The following is a 21,633-nucleotide window of genomic DNA, read 5'->3' as shown; positions in this document are numbered from 1 at the left end:
CTTCACCTTCCATAGCTTCTACTTCCCAAGCTACTCCTTCTCAAGCTTCTACTCCTTGAGCTTGATTTAGAAATGCTCATATGCCTTGCTTAAATAGGCACTTACCACCCCATGCATGACTTATCCACAACCTTCTAGAATTCCTCCACAACCTTCTACAACTTCCATAACCTTCTACAATATCCACAACTTTCTACAATATTCATAACTTTCTAGAATTCTTCCCACACACCTTGATAAATGGAATGACAACCATTTATTTTTTTATTTTTTCTATTATGCCACCTATGCACCTCGAAAATAGAAATTCCCTTTTCCCTTTCTTTCCTCTTTTTTTTATTTTTTATTATTTCTCTTCTAATTTTCGTCACTTTCTCTCTCCTCCACAAATTTTTTTTTTTCAATTTTTTTTTCCAATAATTTTCCCATGCAAGATGCTCCTGCATCACTAACATATTTAAGTCTCGTTATAATCTGCCTCAACATGTCCATAATAGCATTATCAACATTTCCTCTACCATGAACCATCTTCATAAATAGCTCTTGCAAGATCATAATCTTCTGTAAGTTATAGGTCAAATTTCAAATTTGCCACCCTACAACCAAATTCAACAAGGTTCTCCACAATCCAAGCCTCAAGAAAGAATTATGCTCTGATACCACTTGACGCAAGACTGAGGTACCTCAAGGAGAAAAACCCAAGCTACCCTTGCTAAGAGTTACACATGAAAGCTTAATCAAACACACAATAGGGAGCAAGAGGCCATACACAACAATTCACTAGGTGTAATTATTTAACTTCACATATAAAGACAACAACATGCCTGACTACAAGGCCTTTTGGGTTGCGGCTCTATGCAAAATAAGAATTACAATTCAGAGTCCAAGCTCACATCTTCTATCTTCCACTCCTATTATTCTTTCTTTCCTACATCTAACCAAACTTTCTTATATAGCTAGTTAAGCCACAAGTTGGCTAGTCAAGCATTTAATTATATAATAGGTCCAAACTTGGAAGAGTAAACCAAAATCCAAGAAAAGGACAACATTAGACCACATTCTCTTAAGGATAGGTCCACATGGAAGTTAGGGGTCGACTCCTAACCGCACAAGGCACCACGTCATCACTGGAAATTGCACAAATAGAAACAACATGCCTCATTGGATGAAAACTGCAAAAATAAAGATTGCAAAGAATGACACAAAGCTCGATGAATATGAAACATTAGAAAGCACACACTTAGGAAAATGATCTAGGATAGGTCCTCAACAAGATGTAAACTATGCTCAACTTGAAACCAAAGGCAACAACAACTACTTTGTGAACAACAAAACGGTATAGAAAACAAGAAATATTTTTGGATGATGTAAGATTGTTCGATAACCCAAGATGCTCTTGCATCAAAATCTAACTCAAATTTATGCCATGTTCAACCATTTCCCGATGCCCAACTACATCTTCATCTCAATGCATACTTCCACCATATGTAGGGCTTCATCTTTATCCTAGGACAACAGAAAATCCCACACATAGAATATGAAGAAATATCCACATTTGTGTGTAGGTGGAAGTCTCCTTCAATGAACTCCTTGCCCAACAATTTAGTTAGCAAATGAACAAACTTGTTCTCTCTTATCTTGGACACCTCCCCAACCTTGTGCGGCGTTATCTCTATACAAAAACTAGGTGTTTGCTTCTTCTTTGGAGTTTCCCAATAAAAAACTGCTTCCATCTTTCACACCTCTACAATGACCTCACCTAGTTGTGCCAAATATTGCTAGAATTGCTTCCTTTAAAGCATCCCCTACATCTAGAGTTTTCTCTAGGCACTCCACCTGAAGTCATGAGTGCTTGGTACTCCATTCTTTGTCATACATTTTTGGCCAAGTGACTCACATGCCCCACTGCAACTATTCACCGTTAAATGGTATGCACTGTACTCAACATCATGACAAGTTCATCTCAAAAATTGAAGGATTGCAAGGGTACTTGGGAGAAGTCATCCATCATTTCTAAATTTCCCACTAATCTTACCCCCACATTTGCCAACTTATCCACCAATCGGTTCCCTATACGTAGTGTGTGTGATATAACAAACTCATCAAAGCTTTTCAAAAGCTTCTTGATGCCTCTAACACGTTTATCCAAAAACCATGTATTCATTTTCCTTTTGCAATTCCATTTATGACAATTTGCGAATCACCTTGCAAATGAATTTTTTTGTAGCCTTTACACATTACCACACAAAGTGCAAAAACGGTAGAAGAGCATTCAACTACATTATTGGTGCCATTTGAGAGAGATTTTGCACCAATTGATAGAATATTATTGTCTGGGTCTAGAATAACACATCTTGCTCCACTCTTACCCAAGTTGCCTTTAGATGCTTTATCGAACTAAACTTTAACCCATCCATCTCCTAGCTTGCCTTCAACATTGCACAACTTTGCATCCCCATTAGAAGGATAAACCCTTGGAAACTCCTGAACGAGGCATAATAAAAAAATCTTTATAACTACAAATGTCATTATAAAATCTATACTTGTATAATTATTTATTTATTAATTAAGATGTTTTATATACTATAATGATTTTATTAAATAAAAACTAGATTTATATTAAAAACTAAAGACACACACTAAGTTAAGGGTTTCCCTTGTGGTGTAGTGGTGTTGTGGTTGCACTGTTAATGGTGCAACCAAGGTTCAAATCCTTGCTTGACCCAAAACATTGTTAATGTTGGTTGGGCCCACCTTGGTTGTCATGCGTGGTGGTGGACAACTGTACGTGTAAGGCAAACTAATGGAGATTATAGTGTTTAGGCCAATTGCCGATGGAGATGGAGATAACGACGGTCAACTCTCAAAATTGTCGTTGGACTAGGAGTGCTCGCGGACCTTATGTTGGACCCACATTGGGACTGTTGGTTGTGCCCCTCAGGCTTGGCGTCCTTGTTGGGCTTCGACACTCCCAAGTCTTGGGTGTTGGATTAGGGGATGAGGTCCCCCACATTAGTGGCCTCAACTAGTTCATAGCTCTAGTCAAAAGTGAAATATTACCGATAAAAAAATAAGACAAGTACTAAGCCACTATGAGTGTTAATGCTGATTGGGCTCACCTTGGTCATTGTACGTAGTGGTGGATAAGCGCACGTGTAAGGCAAACTAATGAAGATTCTAGTGTTTGGGCCAATCGCTAATGGAGATGGAGATAACGATGGTCAACTCTCAAGATCGTCATTGGGCTAGGAGTGCTCGTAGACCCGTGTTAGACCCACGTTGAGTGTGTTCGTTGTGCCCCTCATGCATGGCATCTTTATTGGGTTTTTGCATTTGCAAGTCTTCAATGTTGGATTCAAGGACGAGGTCCCCTAGATTTGTGGCCTCACTTATTCGTAACTCAAGTCAAAAGCGAAATATTACCTTTAAAAAAAGACAAAGTACTAAGCCACTCTATGCCATTTGTTAAAATGACATTAAACAAATATTAATTGACCATGTACAATGCTCTAATTGCAAATTTTTATTCACATCACAATTTATTTATTTTTAAAAGATTGATCTAATCTTTTAATCTTTTTTAACGAAGATAGGATATATCCGTTTTTATCCTCATTTACATCCGGGTTCGAATCCTGGCGAAGTTTTCATAAAGAATTCTGCAATATGAACAGGAACACACCTCGCATTTGTATTGCAATTTAGGAACCAATCCACATTTATTTCTTCTGTAAACCAAGCAATTTGCAAATGCCCGGAGTCCAGCATTCCCGTAGCCAGTAAAGGATGGCCGCCTTTATTCAATCTCAGGCATTTGCAAAGGCATCTTGTCTATCCCATTCCGTTCTTAAAAAATCCTCAAGTGCAAATGCCTCAAAACTGCATACTTACCCGTTCGTTTTAAATCCCAATCTGTGGCTACGCCGGTTGCCTCAAAGTTTTTGCCCTTCAGCCTATCTCAAGGCTTCTTCCTCTTCTTCCAAGTGGACTTTTGAAAAAATGATTTCGCAGAAGAGAAATTTACCGAATAGGAAGGTGGCATTTGCTGTAGAATCTGCAGCAGGAAAAGCAGAAGAAGAGGGCGAGTCGAAGCAGGCGGAATTCGATTTCTCTCGTCCTTTCAAAGCTGTGGAGGTCCCTGACAAACCATTCGATTATCGCCCTTGGATTGCAGGCATGCTTTTTTCCCCATAAAAATCACTGTATTATGATATTTTATATTCGGCAGGGTTTACGCTTTTAAAAGTTCACTAGGGTTTTACCTTTTGTTAATTGTAAAACCCCATTTCAATACTTTGTCATGATGAGTGAGATTTTAATCACTACAATGACGACCTCTAACATCTTTTAAAACAAACTGGTCTACAGAACCTTTCAAACTTTATGTACAAATTTATTGGACTAACTTTCCTCCTTAAATCAATCTAGAACTCCGCTATGGAAGCCTATAGTTTTACCGCGCGAGCTCATTCTATTTCACATATATTCTCATATCTTATTATCAACGAGCTCTAGATTTTGATTCTGAAAAAGCTGTGAAATTCAAATAAACTGATAACAAATACAATGTCGAAAGTTTTCCCTAATCAGTTTCCTTTTTTCCAGAAGGTTCTTGATTTTATTTTCAGTTGGGTTTAACCCTTCTTAAATATTCACTATGGTTTAACGGATGATCATTTTGAAAGTACACCATAGTTATCCTTTTTTATTTCCAAATTGATGGAACAGAGATTAAGCACATGCACAACGCGAAATTTTTAGCTTCAGCCTGGATATAGAGGTAATTTCAATTTGGAATGAAATTGTCCGGACATGTTAGCGCTTGAAGGAACTTGTCCTCAAAATGTACGTGTTCAGCTAAGTTATTGATCTTGTTACTGGTTTGGGTTCGGAGGTTCTGTTCACGGTTTTGGTTCAGAAAAAACAGGAAGAAGACGACTAAATTGAGGTTGGGATATTTACAACCTATCAAATTAATAACAAAGATATACACATTTTTAATTTTTAATGTACATGTAACATGGATATAATATTTGTAAACCATATACAATATGAAAACCATTAATATATAGTTATTAATATAGTAATAAATTATAAGTAAAATCTATATTATTATAAATTGACTCAATTAGTTCACCATTTAGCATCATAATTTACCAAACTACATAAATAAATAAAGTTCAAATAACTAAATAATATTTCAATAACCAGGACCATGCTGTTCACCGCTTGGACCGGCACTCATTATTCATTGAAATGGAGCCAACAGGCTTATTAAACTACAGGCTCACCATTTCATCTTTTCATTTTGTCCATATCTGCATTGAAACTCATCTTTTCCTTATTGTGAACTCTACCTTGCAGGCCTCTTTTGCCATGGTCTATTGAATAAATCTTTTGATCAGATGTGTGAGCTGGAGGGTGTGATGTTATCTACTAGAAGGCCGTCAATCTCCAATGTTTAACATACATTAGTATGCATTTAAATTAAATTAATTTAAGAAAACTGTAAAAATTCATAATGCATTTGACAGTTAAACATAATTAAGCCACTTTCTTACTTCTCTCCTAAACCATCAATGCCTATCAAGCAGAAGAAGGCTAGAACAAGAAGATCATATAGCGAGGCTGGTGCAGGTCAGAGAAAGCATCAATGCCTATCAGGAGTTTCTCCATGGAAGAAACAAAGAGTAAGAATCATCACTGAGGAAAGTCTTTGCACTACTTTAAAACGAGAGCTGATGGAAACAGAGGTTCTTGTGGCACAATCAGAAATTCCTGCAGTAGAGGCATAAATTCCTGTTGCAGAGGTAGTGACTTCTGAGGCAATGTCAGAAGTCCTGTAGCCAAGGAAGCGATTGATGTAAGGGCAGTACAAAGGCAAGATCAGTTGTCAGTCGGGAATGAAAAGGGCGCTGCTGTCCTAGATTGGTCAAGGAAAAGGCTGCAGAGAAGTTAGGAGATAGAGGTTGACCCAGCATTTGGGTTGCAGGAAATTCTGAACTGGGTTAACCGATCAGAGGAGAAAGGAAAGGCTGAGAAATTTGCAAAAGTCACCAGAGGAGAATCCGGATCTAGAACTCTACAGTTTGCAGTGCTTACGGTGAATAAAACAAAGGATCAGATTACTGCGGATGAGTACAATGTAACAAAGTTTGATCTAGGAGAACAAGTTATTGAAGAGTTTGAGGACTCTGCACAACGATGAAAGAGAAAATGAGGAAACTAGAAGAGAAATATTAGAAATTGAAAAGTGAGAACAAGGGCTTGTGCCGATATCTAAACAATCTACCTCATCTAGTGAAAGAAAAAGGTCAAGCCCTTGTTTATCCTATAGTCCTTCTGGAAGAACCAGAGGAGGGCATTGAAAAAATCAGGCAGATTTCTCAAAGTGCAGAAGCTTGAGTAGAAGGCATCCAAAATGAAGCATATAGGCATGCTGAGGATTTGGTCCAAATTCATGACAGGGTATTGGCCATCCTTTCCAGGTTACATTGCATGGATGAGTCATGGGAAGATGAATGTATTTATCAAAAGGAGGTGATCTCGCACTTGCAAGATTTAATGAAGACTCCCAAATAGATGTTGACAAAGGAGTGGTCAAGGAAAGAGACGCATATGACTTCGCCTGGTGGTATAGTGCAGCGATCATGGTTAAGGAAATGTTTGAGCATTTCAGTAAAGAGTGCACTTGATTGAAGAGTGTAGTCGTGAATATTCGGCAAGGGATCTCCAACACAGTTACATCATTATTATTGGAGAGATTGGTTTAGAATGAAATAATGACGGACAACCTAAGAGGTAGATTGGAAGAGTTCTTTTAGATGAATTACTTCAGGAAGCACGACTTTGAAAACTCCATTTTCTCAATTGTTATGCAGACAACCGAAGATTTTCTACCAGATTGGGAGATCAACATGTGCAAATTTGAACGAGAGATGATAGTCCTAGAATTCAAATGGGTATTGGATGAGTTGGAGGCTGTTTTGATGTGATGTCCCCAGTCATCATTATTATTGGAGAGATTGGTTTAGACTGAAATAATGACGGACAACCTAAGAGGTAGATTGGAAGAGTTCTTTTAGATGAATTACTTCAGGAAGCACGACTTTGAAAACTCCATTTTCTCAATTGTTATGCACACAACCCAAGATTTTCTACCAGATTGGGAGATCAACATGTGCAAATTTGAACGAGAGATGATAGTCCTAGAATTCAAATGGGTATTGGATGAGTTGGAGGCTGTTTTGATGTGATGTCCCCAGTCTAGACCATGATTTAATCATAAAATATAATAATAAAACAAAAATAAATAGAAGAACCAATAAGATTAATAGAATATATAAGTATAATAATATACTATTTGTATAAATATATTATATAATAATAAAAAATAAAATAAAATAAATAATAGATATTATAAATAACTAATTGTATGAAAGATTACTAAAGATGTAAAACAATGATTTAATACTTAGTTGTTTGACCAAGGGCGAACAGAGTAATTGTTATGTGGTAACAATTGTTAAGACTTAATACACTCATTCAGAATCGACCACTTCAGAATATTGACCAGTCTTGAATTGTATCATACAAGATTAAGATTCAGTATAATAATAGTTAGATCAATTCAACATATATTAAACCGACACAATGATATCAACTAATCAATAGCATTACTAAATGATGCATGTAGTGTGCCAACATAAGTTAAGAGAGAAGCAACTTTTCAAGACAAAGGGGTGCAACCATTCGATGGTTCTATGTCTATATTCAAAGATTAAAATCATGGGGAAAACATTCAATATCTACTAATACAAAAGGATACAAATATGATCATTAGATCATAGGTGGACAAAAGACTGCAGTATGGCAAACATATGCTGATGTTTGTGAACATCTGCATGGATTCATGTCAAAACCCTTACAAAACATTGGTCGGTCCACACAGGAATGCCATCATAAAGCCATCAAACATAGAAGAGAGGACTAACATTGCTTGTAATCTCTCACATTGGAGATAGATAGCATTTGAATTTCTACCACATCTAAACATACAGTCAGCAAATAACACATATACCCAGTGTCGATATAAAGGGGAGGAGAACACTTACAGTCTAGTAATCGATCAAGCAAAGAGAAGTCATAGATACCATATTGAACACACACTCAAGTGACATCAGCCATTAATAAGGAGAATCTTTAATAACAATCTTGGATCCTTGGCAGTAAATATTATTGGGGCTTCCTATTAGCTTCTTTTATATCAGACCAGGCGAATGTAATCAGGAAATAATCAAATAAGATATACAATTTCAGTAGATGTATTGGGAGTAGCTTGTAAGGAGAGAAGAAACAGTTTAAATAAGAAGAAATCATTATCCAAGAAGGGACAAACAACTGTAAAGAGGACAAACTAATAGCTGGAATTTGTCACATTAGTTACAAATGCCCCATCACCATTTCATGAGATAAAATATGATAATCAACATGTTAAACAATTAGAAGAACAATATTTATAGATACATCAACATAATAATAAGGGTTATATTTGACACATCAAAATAACATTCTTATATCATTGATATATATGCCAAGTAAATATTTGTTGCCATATCAAGATAAACCATCAATTGTATGTTGCAAGACCATACCCTCATAAAGAGGATCCATTTTCTGTATCATTAATTTATTAAAAGTACATCCCAAAGACATCTCAAACCTAGAAGTCAAAACTTTAATAAATAAAGTTGATCACCTCAGTGGGCATAACATCAAGTTTTCTATTATAAGTGCGGTCTTTAATAAAAAGAAGTCTACTACAGTTGACATTATAAGAATTTTGTCCCATAGTGCTGGGCAACTTGCCAAGGGGACATTATAGTGGTATCAGAGCATAATCTTGCCATCCTATAAGTAGAAGTTCATGAAAACTTGCGAGAGAAGAATGGAATAGACTACCCTGAACGAAATAGTTAATGCGTTAAGAGCTTTTATGGAACAAACAAATCAGATTACCATGAGTCAAAATGAAAGACTAGAAAGGTCTAATCAGGTTCTTGTACAAACCTACAAAATATGGGAAAATCAATTGACAGCCTTAGAAACAATTCCTCTGATAAGAGAGATATAAACTCTAACCATTCAGAGAATAACGAGTCATCAAGTGTGCCCACACCCCTTTTCCTACCTAGGGAAGAAATATCGATGGATGAGGATGAAAGAGATCAACCAATGACGAGAACTGAAAACATTGGAAGAGCATATGTAGAGCTGGAACCTTACATTGGAGAGGTTGTATCATTTATATAGTTTTGAGAAGATAAAAGACAAGAGGCACCCAGAAGATACGAAACCAAGGAACTTAAGCACAAAGTGAACAAAGTAATACTTCCAAATTTTGATGGATTAGGGAAAATCACAGCACACTCATGATTGCGGAAATTAAACAGTTTCTTCACTTTGTCCCATGACAGAGGAAGACACCATCTAGTTTGCAATACATTTGGAAGGTGTGACACATAAATAGTGGCATCATGTGCTTATTTCCCTAGGCCACAAAAATATAAACACCTGTGAATTTTTTTCCCAAAAGCTTAATAATAGATTTGATGAAAAAGACCCCAAATGGTATTTCCAAGAACTCACCCAGCTTAAGAAAACAAGAACTGTGGAAGAATTTACTCACAAATTCCAAAAGTTGTTTGTAATGGTCCTGAGTTTTTCCCAAAAGAGGCTCACTTACATGTTTATAGAAGGACTTAAAGAATCTACCAAAAATTTTGTTAAGCCATATGAACCCCGAAACTTGGAGGAAGCCATTAGAAAGGCATGGATGGTTGAATCAAATTCGTCATGGGAAAGACTTGAGAATTTTTCAAGCAAGACAAAACATAAGTATAGAAACTCAAAGAAGGATAATAGAGGAAATAAATGTTTTGTATGTAATGAAAAATGGAGCACTAAACATCAATGCTAAGCAAGAGATGGATTAATGAAGAAGAGTTTACGTTTCAAATGTAAAGAACCATGGAGACATAATCATTAGTGCAAAAGAGGACAAATAAGTAAGTCAAAAGAAGTAGATAATAAGAGACACCCGCAAGAGATCAAGGCATTCTTAGTGAGTATTGTGAACCACGACATTCTTAGTAAATGTCAAATCAGATCAAGTCATTCTTAGTGAATGCCAAGAATCAGAGACATTCTTAGTGAGTCTCAAACTAGATCAAGATGTTCTTAGTGAATGCGGAGATCATGGGTGTTCTTAGTGAGTGTCAAATTGGATCAAGACATTTTTAGTAAGTGTCAAAGGTTCAGGGTGCTCTTAGTGAATACCAAGAATGCGAGATATTCTAGGTGAGTACCAAACCAGATCAAGACGTTCTCAATGAGTGTCAAGATTAGTGGTGTTCTTAGTAAGTGCCGAGGACATTCTTAGTCTGTGTCAGGGATTCAATGCATTTTTAGTGAGTGCCAAGAGACAGGGACATTGTCAATGTGTGTCAATATTGAAGGCATTGTGAGCTCATTCATCAAGGAGTAAGAAGAATGTCATAATTAGAGGGTGGCATAGCTTGAGGATTGTTCTAGAATGACCGTATAAGGAAAACTAAAACCCTAGAAGGTCCTTCCAAGAAAGCTTGGAACTTGATTACAAACACTTCCTAAGGGATATGAATAATTATCAAAAAAACCATCAAGGATGGAGACAAGACTTATCAGAGGAGAAGAAAGTACTACTATAAATAAAGATAAGTTTACCCTTTTGAATTGATTTTAAATTGAATAGTATTATTAAATATTTTCAAGTGGATAAGTTAATGAATGTATCACAATTCTAACCTGTTATTTGAAATAATGATTTTAGGGTCATTGGATTGGATATGAAATTGCACAATAGACGCAACTCACTTAAAGATTTGAATTGCTTGATGACAAACAATTTGGGGAAGGACAGACTGCGATGTCTCTAGTCTAGACTATGATTGAATCTTAAAAGATAATAATAAAATAAAAATAAATAGATGAACCAATAAGATTAATATAATATGTAAGTATAGTAAAATAAAAATAGAAATATATAATTATAATAATATACTGTTAATATAAATATATATAATAGCAAAATTATATAATAAATAAATAATAGATATTATAATTAAATATACTAATCGATGAAAGATTACGAAAGATGGAAAACAACACTTTAATACTTGAGTAATAGTTGTGATCAAGGGTGAATAAAGTAATTTTCACAGGGGAACAATTATTAAGACTTAAAATACATTCATTGAGAATCAACCCCTTCAGAATATTGGCTAGTCTTGAATTGTACCATAAAAGATTATGATTCGACATGATAATAGTTAGATCAATTCAACATATATCAAACCAACACAATGATATCAACTAATCAATAGCACTACTGAATGATGCGTGTAGTATGTCAACATGAGTTAAGAGAGAAGCGATTGTTCAAGTCTCAAGACAAAGGGGTGCAACCATTTTGTAATTCTCTCTCTCAAAGATTAAAATCACGGGGAAAAGATTCAACATCGACCAGAAGAAAAGGATACAAATATGATCATTAAATCATAGGTGGACAAAAGATTGTAGTGCGACAAACATATTCTGATTTTTGTGAACGTCCGCATGGATTCATGTGAAAACCTTACAAAACAACATCGGTCCACACAATAACGTCATAATAAAGCCATCAAACATCAAAGAGAGGACTAGCATTGCTTATTATCTTTCTCACATCGGAGATAGGTAGTTTTGAATTTCTACCACACCTAAACATACAGTCAGTAAATAAGACACGTGCCCAACATCGATATAAAGGGGAAGAGAGCACCTACAGTCTAGTCACCGAACAAGCAAAGAGAAGCCATAGGTTCCATTTTGAACAGACACTGAAGCAACATCAGCAATTTAAAAGAAGAATCTTCAACAGCAATATTGGATCCTTGGCAGTAAATAATATCGGGGCTTCCTATTAGCTTCTTTTATATCAGACCCTGGCAAATGTTATTATAAAACACCCAAATAAGATATACAATTTGGAGTGGATGTAGTGGGAGTGGTTTCTAAGGAGAGAAGAAATAGTTTAAACAAGAAGAAAACATTATCTAAGAAGGGACTGACAATTGTAAAGAGGACAAACTAATAGTTGGAATTCGTCATGCCAGTTACAAATGCCTTATCACCATTTCATGAGATAAAATCTGATAATAAATATGTTAAACAATTAGAACAGTATTTATCACATTAGCATAATAATTAGGGTTATATACTAAACATCAAAATATCATTCTTATGTTATTGATATATATGTGGAGCAAATAATTGATTGCCGTATCAAGATAAACCCTCAATTCTATATTGCAAGACCATTTGTTGATGAATTGTAGCTTCAGTCAGATGACTGATTAATAAGCAATTCATTCTTTTATATATATATATATATATATATATATATATATATATATATATATATATATAGAAGAATGATTATATTAACAAGTGCCTTCATATAAATTAGAATGATTTAATTGTATTTTTGCTGAAGAAAGTTAATATGCATTTATAGTTAATGAGATTGTCTAATTATATAGACACACACACACACAAACTATTATTATAAAGCATATTAAATGGAGTCGATTATGAACCAACTGATTGTAAATCATATCAAATTATTTAATTATGTTGTGCGGCGTAATGACTTCGGGGCAGGGGAGGGGGGGCATTAGTGAAACTTTTTGAAGGGCTGACTAATGACAGCCCTGGAGCCATGTCCACGTGGAGACATGACTCCACTTGAAGTCATGTCCATGAAGGATGTGACTTCATGGGGAGTCATGTCTCCCCATTGGTATGCCCCACAGCATGTATATAATTGTCTTCGCAGTTCGAAATAGACACGACCAACGCAAAATCATTTCAAGTCTTCAATGTGTATTATCTCCCGCGATCAATGACAGATAAATTGAACAATACAGTCTGACTTACTTATTCAAATTATTAAATACTACATTGATAAAGAGCATCAATAATAGATAAACAGAAACAAAATATACCTTGCTAAATCTGATCATTAATTTAAACATGGTATCAGAGCAGGTGCGAGGAAAAGATCAGATCAGACTCTTTTAAAAAAGATTGTTAAGATTTGATAATCAGATTGAATATAGATTTATGTTATTTCTCTATATATATTGTTGGTACACTTTTATCAATATTGAATAGAATGCTACTAATCAATACGTCTGATTACAGACTGTAATACCTATTATATATATTTCAGACTGTGAAAGGATATATTTTATACTGTGTTAGATATGCCTGCAGATCGGAATACCCTTCAAAGACTGTTTTGATGTTGTGTTCGGTGGTGTATCTCCACGCAGTTTCTCATTGATATAAGTACATATATGAGGAGTCACTTCCATGATGGATTGTGACTCCATCATGGAGTTGCGATTCATTGTGGCTGTGACTCCACGATGATACCAAAGAAAGTACCGCCGATAAGACAGTAGAAATTATCAACCAAGGTAAATAGTTGGTTGACTATTAATGAAATCGGTCAACTTTATTATGTAGATGATTAGGATAATGACAATTACGATTATTTATATATATGTGTGTACATAATATCTCTTGGAAAGTTTTATATATATATATGTGTGTGTGTGTGTTGTATGAGTTAAGTATATATATATATATATATATACTTATATATATATTAATATGTTGTATGAGTTAAGTATATATATATATATATATCTTCAATAGTTTTGTCTCATAATATTTATCTGACTGAAGCTACAATAACATTAACACTCCCTCTTAGTCAGGGAGGATAAACACAGGATTAGATATTACCTCAACGTAATATCAAGAATGACATGTTTAAGAATATCCATGATCAGAAGATACCTACCATTCATATATCATCTCATGATATGAGGAGTAATAGCCTCATAATATCAAGTCACATGATATACTTCGAATAATGGCCTCCAAATATCAAGTTGCATGATATTCACCAAATACTCAAAGTCAAAATGTCTATAAGGTATGTGCATATGTATCACTCTATGATACTTACCATAGGAACATCATATTCATGGTTTTGAGGATGTTAATCCACCATGACATATCTATAAAATACAAATCATAGATATCTATGTGACAATACCTATCTCTTAGTTGACTGATGTACAAGATATAATCTATCATGATCTGCTTAGACATCATAAGATATCCATCATAATAAAAGATTAAGTTATTTTAAGATCATCACCTTTCAATAACTTCTACAAACACAAGTGATAATTATTTGGAAGTCATCACTTCCTCATGACGTACACAGGGCCCAAATAGTCATGAAATAACACTCATCATTAAAAATAGTTTCATTTGTACAATAATCAAATATGTTGAGACTCATTCTCAGTAATTGCAACCATACCAAGTTTACTTTGGAAGCATTCCACCCTCATTTTTGCAAGAGGTTTGGTCATGATGTTTGCTATCTAGTTATCTGTATTGATATTCTTCAGCTCAACTACATTCTTCTCAACCATGTCTTGGATGTAGTGATATGGTATCTCAATGTGTTTTGAGTTGTTATGAAACACTGGATTCAAGGAGAGTTTGTTGCAGCTCGGGTTGTCACAATGAATAATGGTAGGTTCTATTGGTTTTCCAAATAGTCCAGCTAGAAGTTTTCTTAACCATACTACTTCTCATGCTCCCATAGATGTTGCAAAATACTTTGTTTCAGTGGAGCTCTGTGCTACTAATGATTGTTTTCTACTGAATCAAGATATGGAGTGCTTTTTCAATCCATTGAATTTCCCGCCCAATCAGAATAAATGTACCCATGTAGACTAAGCTCTACATCTTTATATCTTAAGCCATATTCAATTGTGCCACAAATATACCTTAAGATGTGTTTGGCCATTGCTAGGTGCACTTGCTTAGGTTCACACATGAACTAGCTTGGTGCATTCATTGCATAATAGATGTCAGGTTTGGTTTTCACTAAGTACGTTAGGGAACGGTAGAGGTTTGGGTTAGCATTTCCTAAGTCTATAGTTGCCTCTTGTAGCTTGTGTAAATTTGTTTCCATAGGACTCGACATAGGCTTGCAATCCATCATTTCAAATCTTTTTAGGATGTTTGTAGTATACTTCCCTTGATTTAGAATAATTTCATTTGTATGTTGCTATACTTCTAAACCTAGGAAGTAGTGAAGTATTCCCAAATCTTTCATATCAAATTTGGATGCAAGATCTTGTTTACGCTTGGCTATGAGGTGAACTTCTCGTGTAATCAACGATTCATCAACAGAAAGCACCAAAGTCAACATATCTCCTTTTTGTATTTTGAAGTATAAGTTCGATTTGCATCATTTTTGGAGAAGCCAAGTTTAGAAAGATGATAATCTATCCATTCGTATGAAGCTTAGGGAGCTTGTTTGAGACCATATAGAGCTTTCTTCAATCTGCATACACGAGATTGCTTTTCATGCACTACAAATCTTTCAGGCTGCTCTAGGTAAATGTCTTCTTCTATTACTCCAATCAAGAAGGTAGTCTTTGCATCCATTTGGTGAATTTTCCAACCCTTAGATGAAGGAATAACAATTACTGTTTTGACAGAGGTATATGTGGCAACAATTGCAAAAGTTTTTTCATAGTTGATGCCTTCCTTTTGAGAGAATCCCCTTGTGACAAATTTGGCCTTGTGTTTTTCTATGCTTCCATTTGTTACACGTTTAATTTTAAACAACCATTTAGAAGATACAATTGACTTGTCTTTAGGTCTTGGAATAATATTGTAGACATCATTCTTGAGATTAGAATTTTATTCGTTTGTCATAGCATCTTTCCAAGTTTGATGTTTAAGGGCTGCTTTTGCATTTGAGGGTTCTGAATTTGAAAGTTCACTCATGGATGCAATATAACTAGAGAATATGTTCGACCTTTGTCTTTCTCTGAGGATCCTAGAGGAGCTGTCTATTTTTCAGATTCTTCTATCACCTTTCTGGCCCATAAAGGTCGTTTCTTATTTTCTCTAGGCACATCTGTTGTATCCATAGGTTGTATGAAATTATTGTCTTCTATTTGATTCTCCCTTTGAATCTCAGGAGAGGAATCCCTTTGAATATCTTCATTGTTTGATTCAATTTCGTCCTTCGCTCTTTTGAATGCAGTATCTTCATCAAATATTACATCTCTGCTTAGTTCAATGTGTCATTGTCCAGAAATGTAGATTCAATAGGCTTTAGATGTTTCATTGTACCCAACAAGGATTCCTCTTTTCCCAAAAGGTTCTAGCTTAGTTCTCTTTTCTTTGGGTATAGGAGTATAAATAGGGCACCCAATTATCCTCAAGTGATTGATGTTAGTTTTTTTTCTGAGAGAATGCCTCTTCAAGAGTTTTTTTTAAAGATGAGATCGAGGGCACCTATCTTGAATGTATACAACAACACTAGAGGCTTCAACCCAAAGGTGAGTTTCTAGGTTTTGATCATGTATCATTGCTTTTGCAACTTCAACAATAGTTTTGTTCTTTCTTTCTGCAACACCATTTTGTTGTGGGTTGTAAGGAATAGATAACTCCCTCTTATTCCTAACATTTTTACAAAATTTTTGAAAAATTTCTGATGTATATTTCCTCCCATTATCTGTTCTTAGGGTTTTGATCTTCCTTCCTGATATGTTTTCTACAAGTGCTTTAAATTCCTTAAACTTTGCAAGAATTTCTTCAGATTCTTTACATGCTAGAAAATACATCCATGTCTTCCTAGAGTAGTCATCAACAAATGTCTTCCTAGATTAGTCATCAACAAAGATAATGTAATACAAGAATCCTCTTAAGGAGGGAACAAACATTGGTCTACATAAATAAGAATGAACAAGTTCTAATGCATTTTTAGATTGTTTTCACTATTGTGAAAGGTGTTTTTGGTATTCTTCCCTAGTGCACAACCTTTGCATGTCCCTTCATGATTAGGTTTGAGTTTAGGTAATCTTGTTACCATCTTCTCTAAAGAAGGTAATTTAAAAAAATGGAAATGTCCTAATCTCTTGTGCTATATTTCATTTTTTTAGTAGATTCATGAATTAATGTGTTTTTTAGAGGTATCCATGCCTTGTTTTGATTGTATAGGCATTTTTTATATGCTAGAACTTTTCCATCCATCAAAGCTTAGTTACCGGTTCAACTTCGATTGGAATTTCAAATTTGAAGAATTGTTTCGCTAGTATGACAAAATTTTGGAAAGGGTTTTGGGTTCATTCATACAAAAATATGTAAATTTAAAAAAAAATTATGCACACACACACACACACACACACACTTACACATATATATGAAGCCTAGAAGCATAAGTTAAAATTAGAATGTCACATAGTATCATAAAATTATATGATTTAATCATTTAAACTACAAAAACACCATAGGCATAAACTATAAACTTGTAATCATAGCATCATGAATCGTGATCATAAATGTGAAAGGTGTTTTTTGTATTCTTCCCTAGTGCACAACCTTTGCATGTCCCTTTCATGATTAGGTTTGAGTTTAGGTAATCTTGTTACCATCTTCTCTAAAGAAGGTAATTTAAAAAAATGGAAATGTCCTAATCTCTTGTGCTATATTTCAATTTTTAGTAGATTCATGAATTAATGTTGAAGGTGGAGAAGTGCATAGTTTTTTAGAGGTATCCATGCCTTTTTCTGATTGTATAGGCATTTTATATATGCTAGAACATTTCCATCCATCAAAGCTTAGTTACCGGTTCAAGTTTGATTGGAATTTCAAATTTGAAGAATTGTTTCGCTAGTATGACAAAATTTTGGAAAGGGTTTTGGGTTCGTTCGTACAAAAATATGTAATTTTTTTAAAAAATTACACACACACACACATATGAAGCCTAGAAGCATAAGTTAAAATTAGAATGTCACATAGTATCATAAAATTATATGATATAATCATTTAAACTACAAAAACACCACAGGCATAAACTATAAACTTGTAATCATAGCATCATGAATCATGATCATACTATCATATATTTCAAGTTCAACATCAAAGATTCAAAACATTAAAATTAACCATAATTCATAACAACAAGTTCAAGTATCATTGTTTCAATTCAACTAATGGCTTAAAATTTTATCAATATTCATTTTCTTCTTCTTCTCCCAGTTCTTCGACATTCGTTGACTCAACAATTGAGCTAAGGCCAATAGGATCAACAGTAACAATAATAGTATGGGCATCAAAATCTTCAAAATCTTCAATTGTAAACCAAGAAGCAAAAGCATCCAAGTCCGTCAACTTTGCATTTACATCCCACCTCTTTGTCTCCCCTTATTGGTATTCTTTAATCTTGTGCAAGAGGAGACACAAGTTGTAATGCACAAATACCTAGTTCTTTGCTCTTTTTGATTGCAGCCTATTGTGCTTCACTAAGTGGATGAAAGAATATGTGCTCCAATTTATTTATGAAGCATATGAACTAGCAACCTACGAAGGCATGACCAAGTAAACAATCGAAATAAAATTTAAACTATGTATCTTGAATCTTAGAATTTCTAGCAATATATGAAGACAAAGTATACTAATAGGAATTCTTTTTAAATTAAGCTTACTTGTGATATCACTTTTTTTGCAAGGGGTTACAATGTTTGGAATCTTTGGCCATGGAGGTACCAAAACTATGAGCATCCTTCCTAAACCGATGACGAAGAGCATCATTGCTTGGATATTTTGCATCCACAAATCGTATGAACTCATTTGTAATCAAATCTTGCATATCATCATTAGGAAAGAGTCTTTCAAATGCTGCCTTGTATCCATTAGACACTTATATATCTCTATAGGGTGGTAGCCTTCTCGACAAATCAGTATATTGGGTGCTTTAGTACTTGGGCGTCAATGCATAGGCAAGCAAATGTAGATGAGTGGTCATGTTGTTCTATTGTACAACAATTCCTTGCAATTGTTTGAAGGTCTCTTGAGGATCTTGCTCCTTTTCATTTATAATTTGCTTGATCTTCTCAAGGATTGAGTCTATGCCATCATAGATCTCTCCAAGGCAAGGCCTATCCATGTTTGCATGCCTAAGCATGATCATAGTGGGCTTGGTGAGCTTAATGAGATATTCCACATGGTCCCACCATAAGTCATCCAATATCCTAAGCTTTATTTTAGATGCCCTCTCATTGTTGCTTTGCCTCCATATAGTCCAATTGTTGCTGATTACCATATTTGAAAGTGCCTCTTTCACTTCCATAAGTCGTCTCAAGATGATTACATTTGATGCAAAACATGTCTCAACAACTTGCAACATAAAATAGAGGAAAAAATTACAACTATTAGATACATAAAAAAAGAATACACATTACGCAATGAAAAAAACAGAAATCGTAAGATACTATTTTTAAAAAATTAGATAACTAGCTTGAGTTCAAGTTCACTTACCATCAGCAACTACAAATCCCTTAGGGTCATTCGGTGGTTTGTGACAAACATCTAAATGTCCCCAGCTTCTGTATACACCTGATCCACTTAATACTCTTCCCAATATTTTGTAGCATAAGATTGAGTGAATGAATTGCACAAGGTGTTTAAAAAATGACGAGTATCTCTCTTCAATGAACAAACCAACAACTCTACAATTCTTTGCATTGTTCGTTACAACTTGGACAACTTTTCTAGCACCCACTTCTTCAATGGCAGGATGAGAATATTAGCAAGAAATTTCCCATCTTTTACTTGCCTCTCACAATCCATTGCTTTAAAAAACATTGCCCCTTTAGGAGACACCGTCAAAACATTGATCAATGGACGATTCTAAGCATCTTTCCACCCTTCTGAAACAATTGTTATCCATGTCTCAATTCTTGAATCCTTGATGGGCTTTAGTTACTCATCAATCAACTTGACCTCTTGATCCAACAAGGTGGTTTGTACTTTCTAAAAACTGGGATCTAAATACCCTGCAAGTGCTGCATTAGCACTTCTCAACATCCACTTGAAAAATGGAAAGCAAACAATATTAAAAGACAACCCATTTGCAGACAAGCATCTTGCTGCATTAATGTCAACAATTTCCCTACTCTGATTTTGAAATGTAGTTTCTAGTGGTCCCTTTCTTTTGTGCGGAAGGGGTGCTTGATTTTGAGAATCAGGGACAGTTGAGGTAGTGTAGAAGGGCTGATCTTCTATCACAACATCTGGGGTGGATTTCATTCCCTGTGCTCTTTTTTTAGTTTTACTTTTATTGCCATTAATGGTATTTTGCCTAAGTTCATCTCTCTCTTCTGCTTCCTTATGCTTTTGAATATATTTTAATACCTAATGAATTTGGCACAGGTTCATTTCTGTGTTCCCTTGAGTTTTTGGGATGGGGATGACTAGGGACAGCGGGACAGGTTTTTGGGACGGCAATTTTGGGTACTGGGCAGGGGGACGACAAATGGGACAGTTATATATATTATATATATATAGGGAAATTTTAAAATATACACTGAAAATTGCACATATACATGTCATTCATATGAAACTAAGCACAAAGCATATCATTTAAACATTATAGAACTTAACATACACCATTTGAATGCCATCTAGGAAATAATAACCGATTTTAGTACTAAATTGTCAATATGCATATCAATATGTGAACAAAAATATTTAAACATAAGTTTAGCAGCGAACAATATCATAAAAATCTAGAAATCTAAATATGCCCAAAGGCTAGAGGGCTGCCATAAAGTTTCTTCATCATGTTCAAGTTCAACATAGAAAACAAAATATAGAAAAATAAAGTAGACTGCTGCTCCTATTTTGCCGTTGACACCATGGCATCAAAATTAGAGTCCTCGCTATCATGCTCCATAGGAAGCGTAGTCTCATCTAATGGAATCCCAATCAATCTTGGTGTTGTCTCATCCTCATCTATTTGGGTCACATCCTCAGGTTCAACATCTTACCGCAAAGGTGGAGTTTGGCTATACTCTAGAGTTTGACGATCCGTAAGTCGAAGAGCATAATGCGCTGCCACTAGCTTCTCCGCTCGTTTAGAGGTAAGTTTGTTCCTCCCGATTGAGTGGATAAATGAATATGTGGGCTAATTCCTTTGTGCAGCCGAGGAACTAACAACCTATGCAAGGAAGCGATTGGTAAGTGCTTTTAACTCAGGTGTATCTCTCCCATGCTAGGTCCACTATCCAATAGGATCTCTATGTGCCAAAACCGCTCTATCCAACCTCGCTTGTGGCTTACCGAAGTTTGGGCCACAAAGGTTGGTGAAGTCAAGGAACTGCGCACGAAGAGTAGAGGCCTCTTGAGCTGAATACATCATATCAATGGCTCTTGTGAAGCCATCCAATACCTCAGGATCATTTATGGGAGGCCCATTCCACCCAACTCTGCATACCATTTGGGATTTAGAGCAAATGCTGCCATATGGAGTAGGGTATTCATTTTGTTCCACCTTTGCATCACAATAGGCCTAACATGCTCCTCACAGAACTCCAATGTAGGATCCTTTGTTGCAACAATTCTCTTCATCTTCCTTAACATGTTGTCAAAAGTCTCATATAT

The 21,633-nt window shown here is 35.2% G+C and overlaps 1 protein-coding gene across 1 annotated transcript in view; it reads left to right on the top strand.

The window, feature by feature from the left end:
- Nucleotides 1-3,626: 3,626 nt before the first annotated feature.
- EMB1923 (embryo defective 1923) overlaps nt 3,627-21,633 on the top strand; it is a 70,517-nt gene continuing 52,510 nt past the window's right edge. The window contains exon 1 of the mRNA XM_089788471.1: nt 3,627-4,174. Coding sequence (XP_089644597.1) covers nt 3,787-4,174 — 388 coding nt within the window. The 5' untranslated portion in view covers nt 3,627-3,786. The remainder of the gene's footprint in view (nt 4,175-21,633) is intronic.

This window comes from Cupressus sempervirens, chromosome 6, assembly GCF_028749045.1.
Source record: "Cupressus sempervirens isolate cs-2001-9-10 chromosome 6, ASM2874904v1, whole genome shotgun sequence".
In the NCBI taxonomy this organism is placed as follows: Eukaryota; Viridiplantae; Streptophyta; class Pinopsida; order Cupressales; family Cupressaceae; genus Cupressus; species Cupressus sempervirens.
Note: the sequence above shows the minus strand (reverse complement) of the source record. Positions and strands in the feature narration are given on the sequence as shown.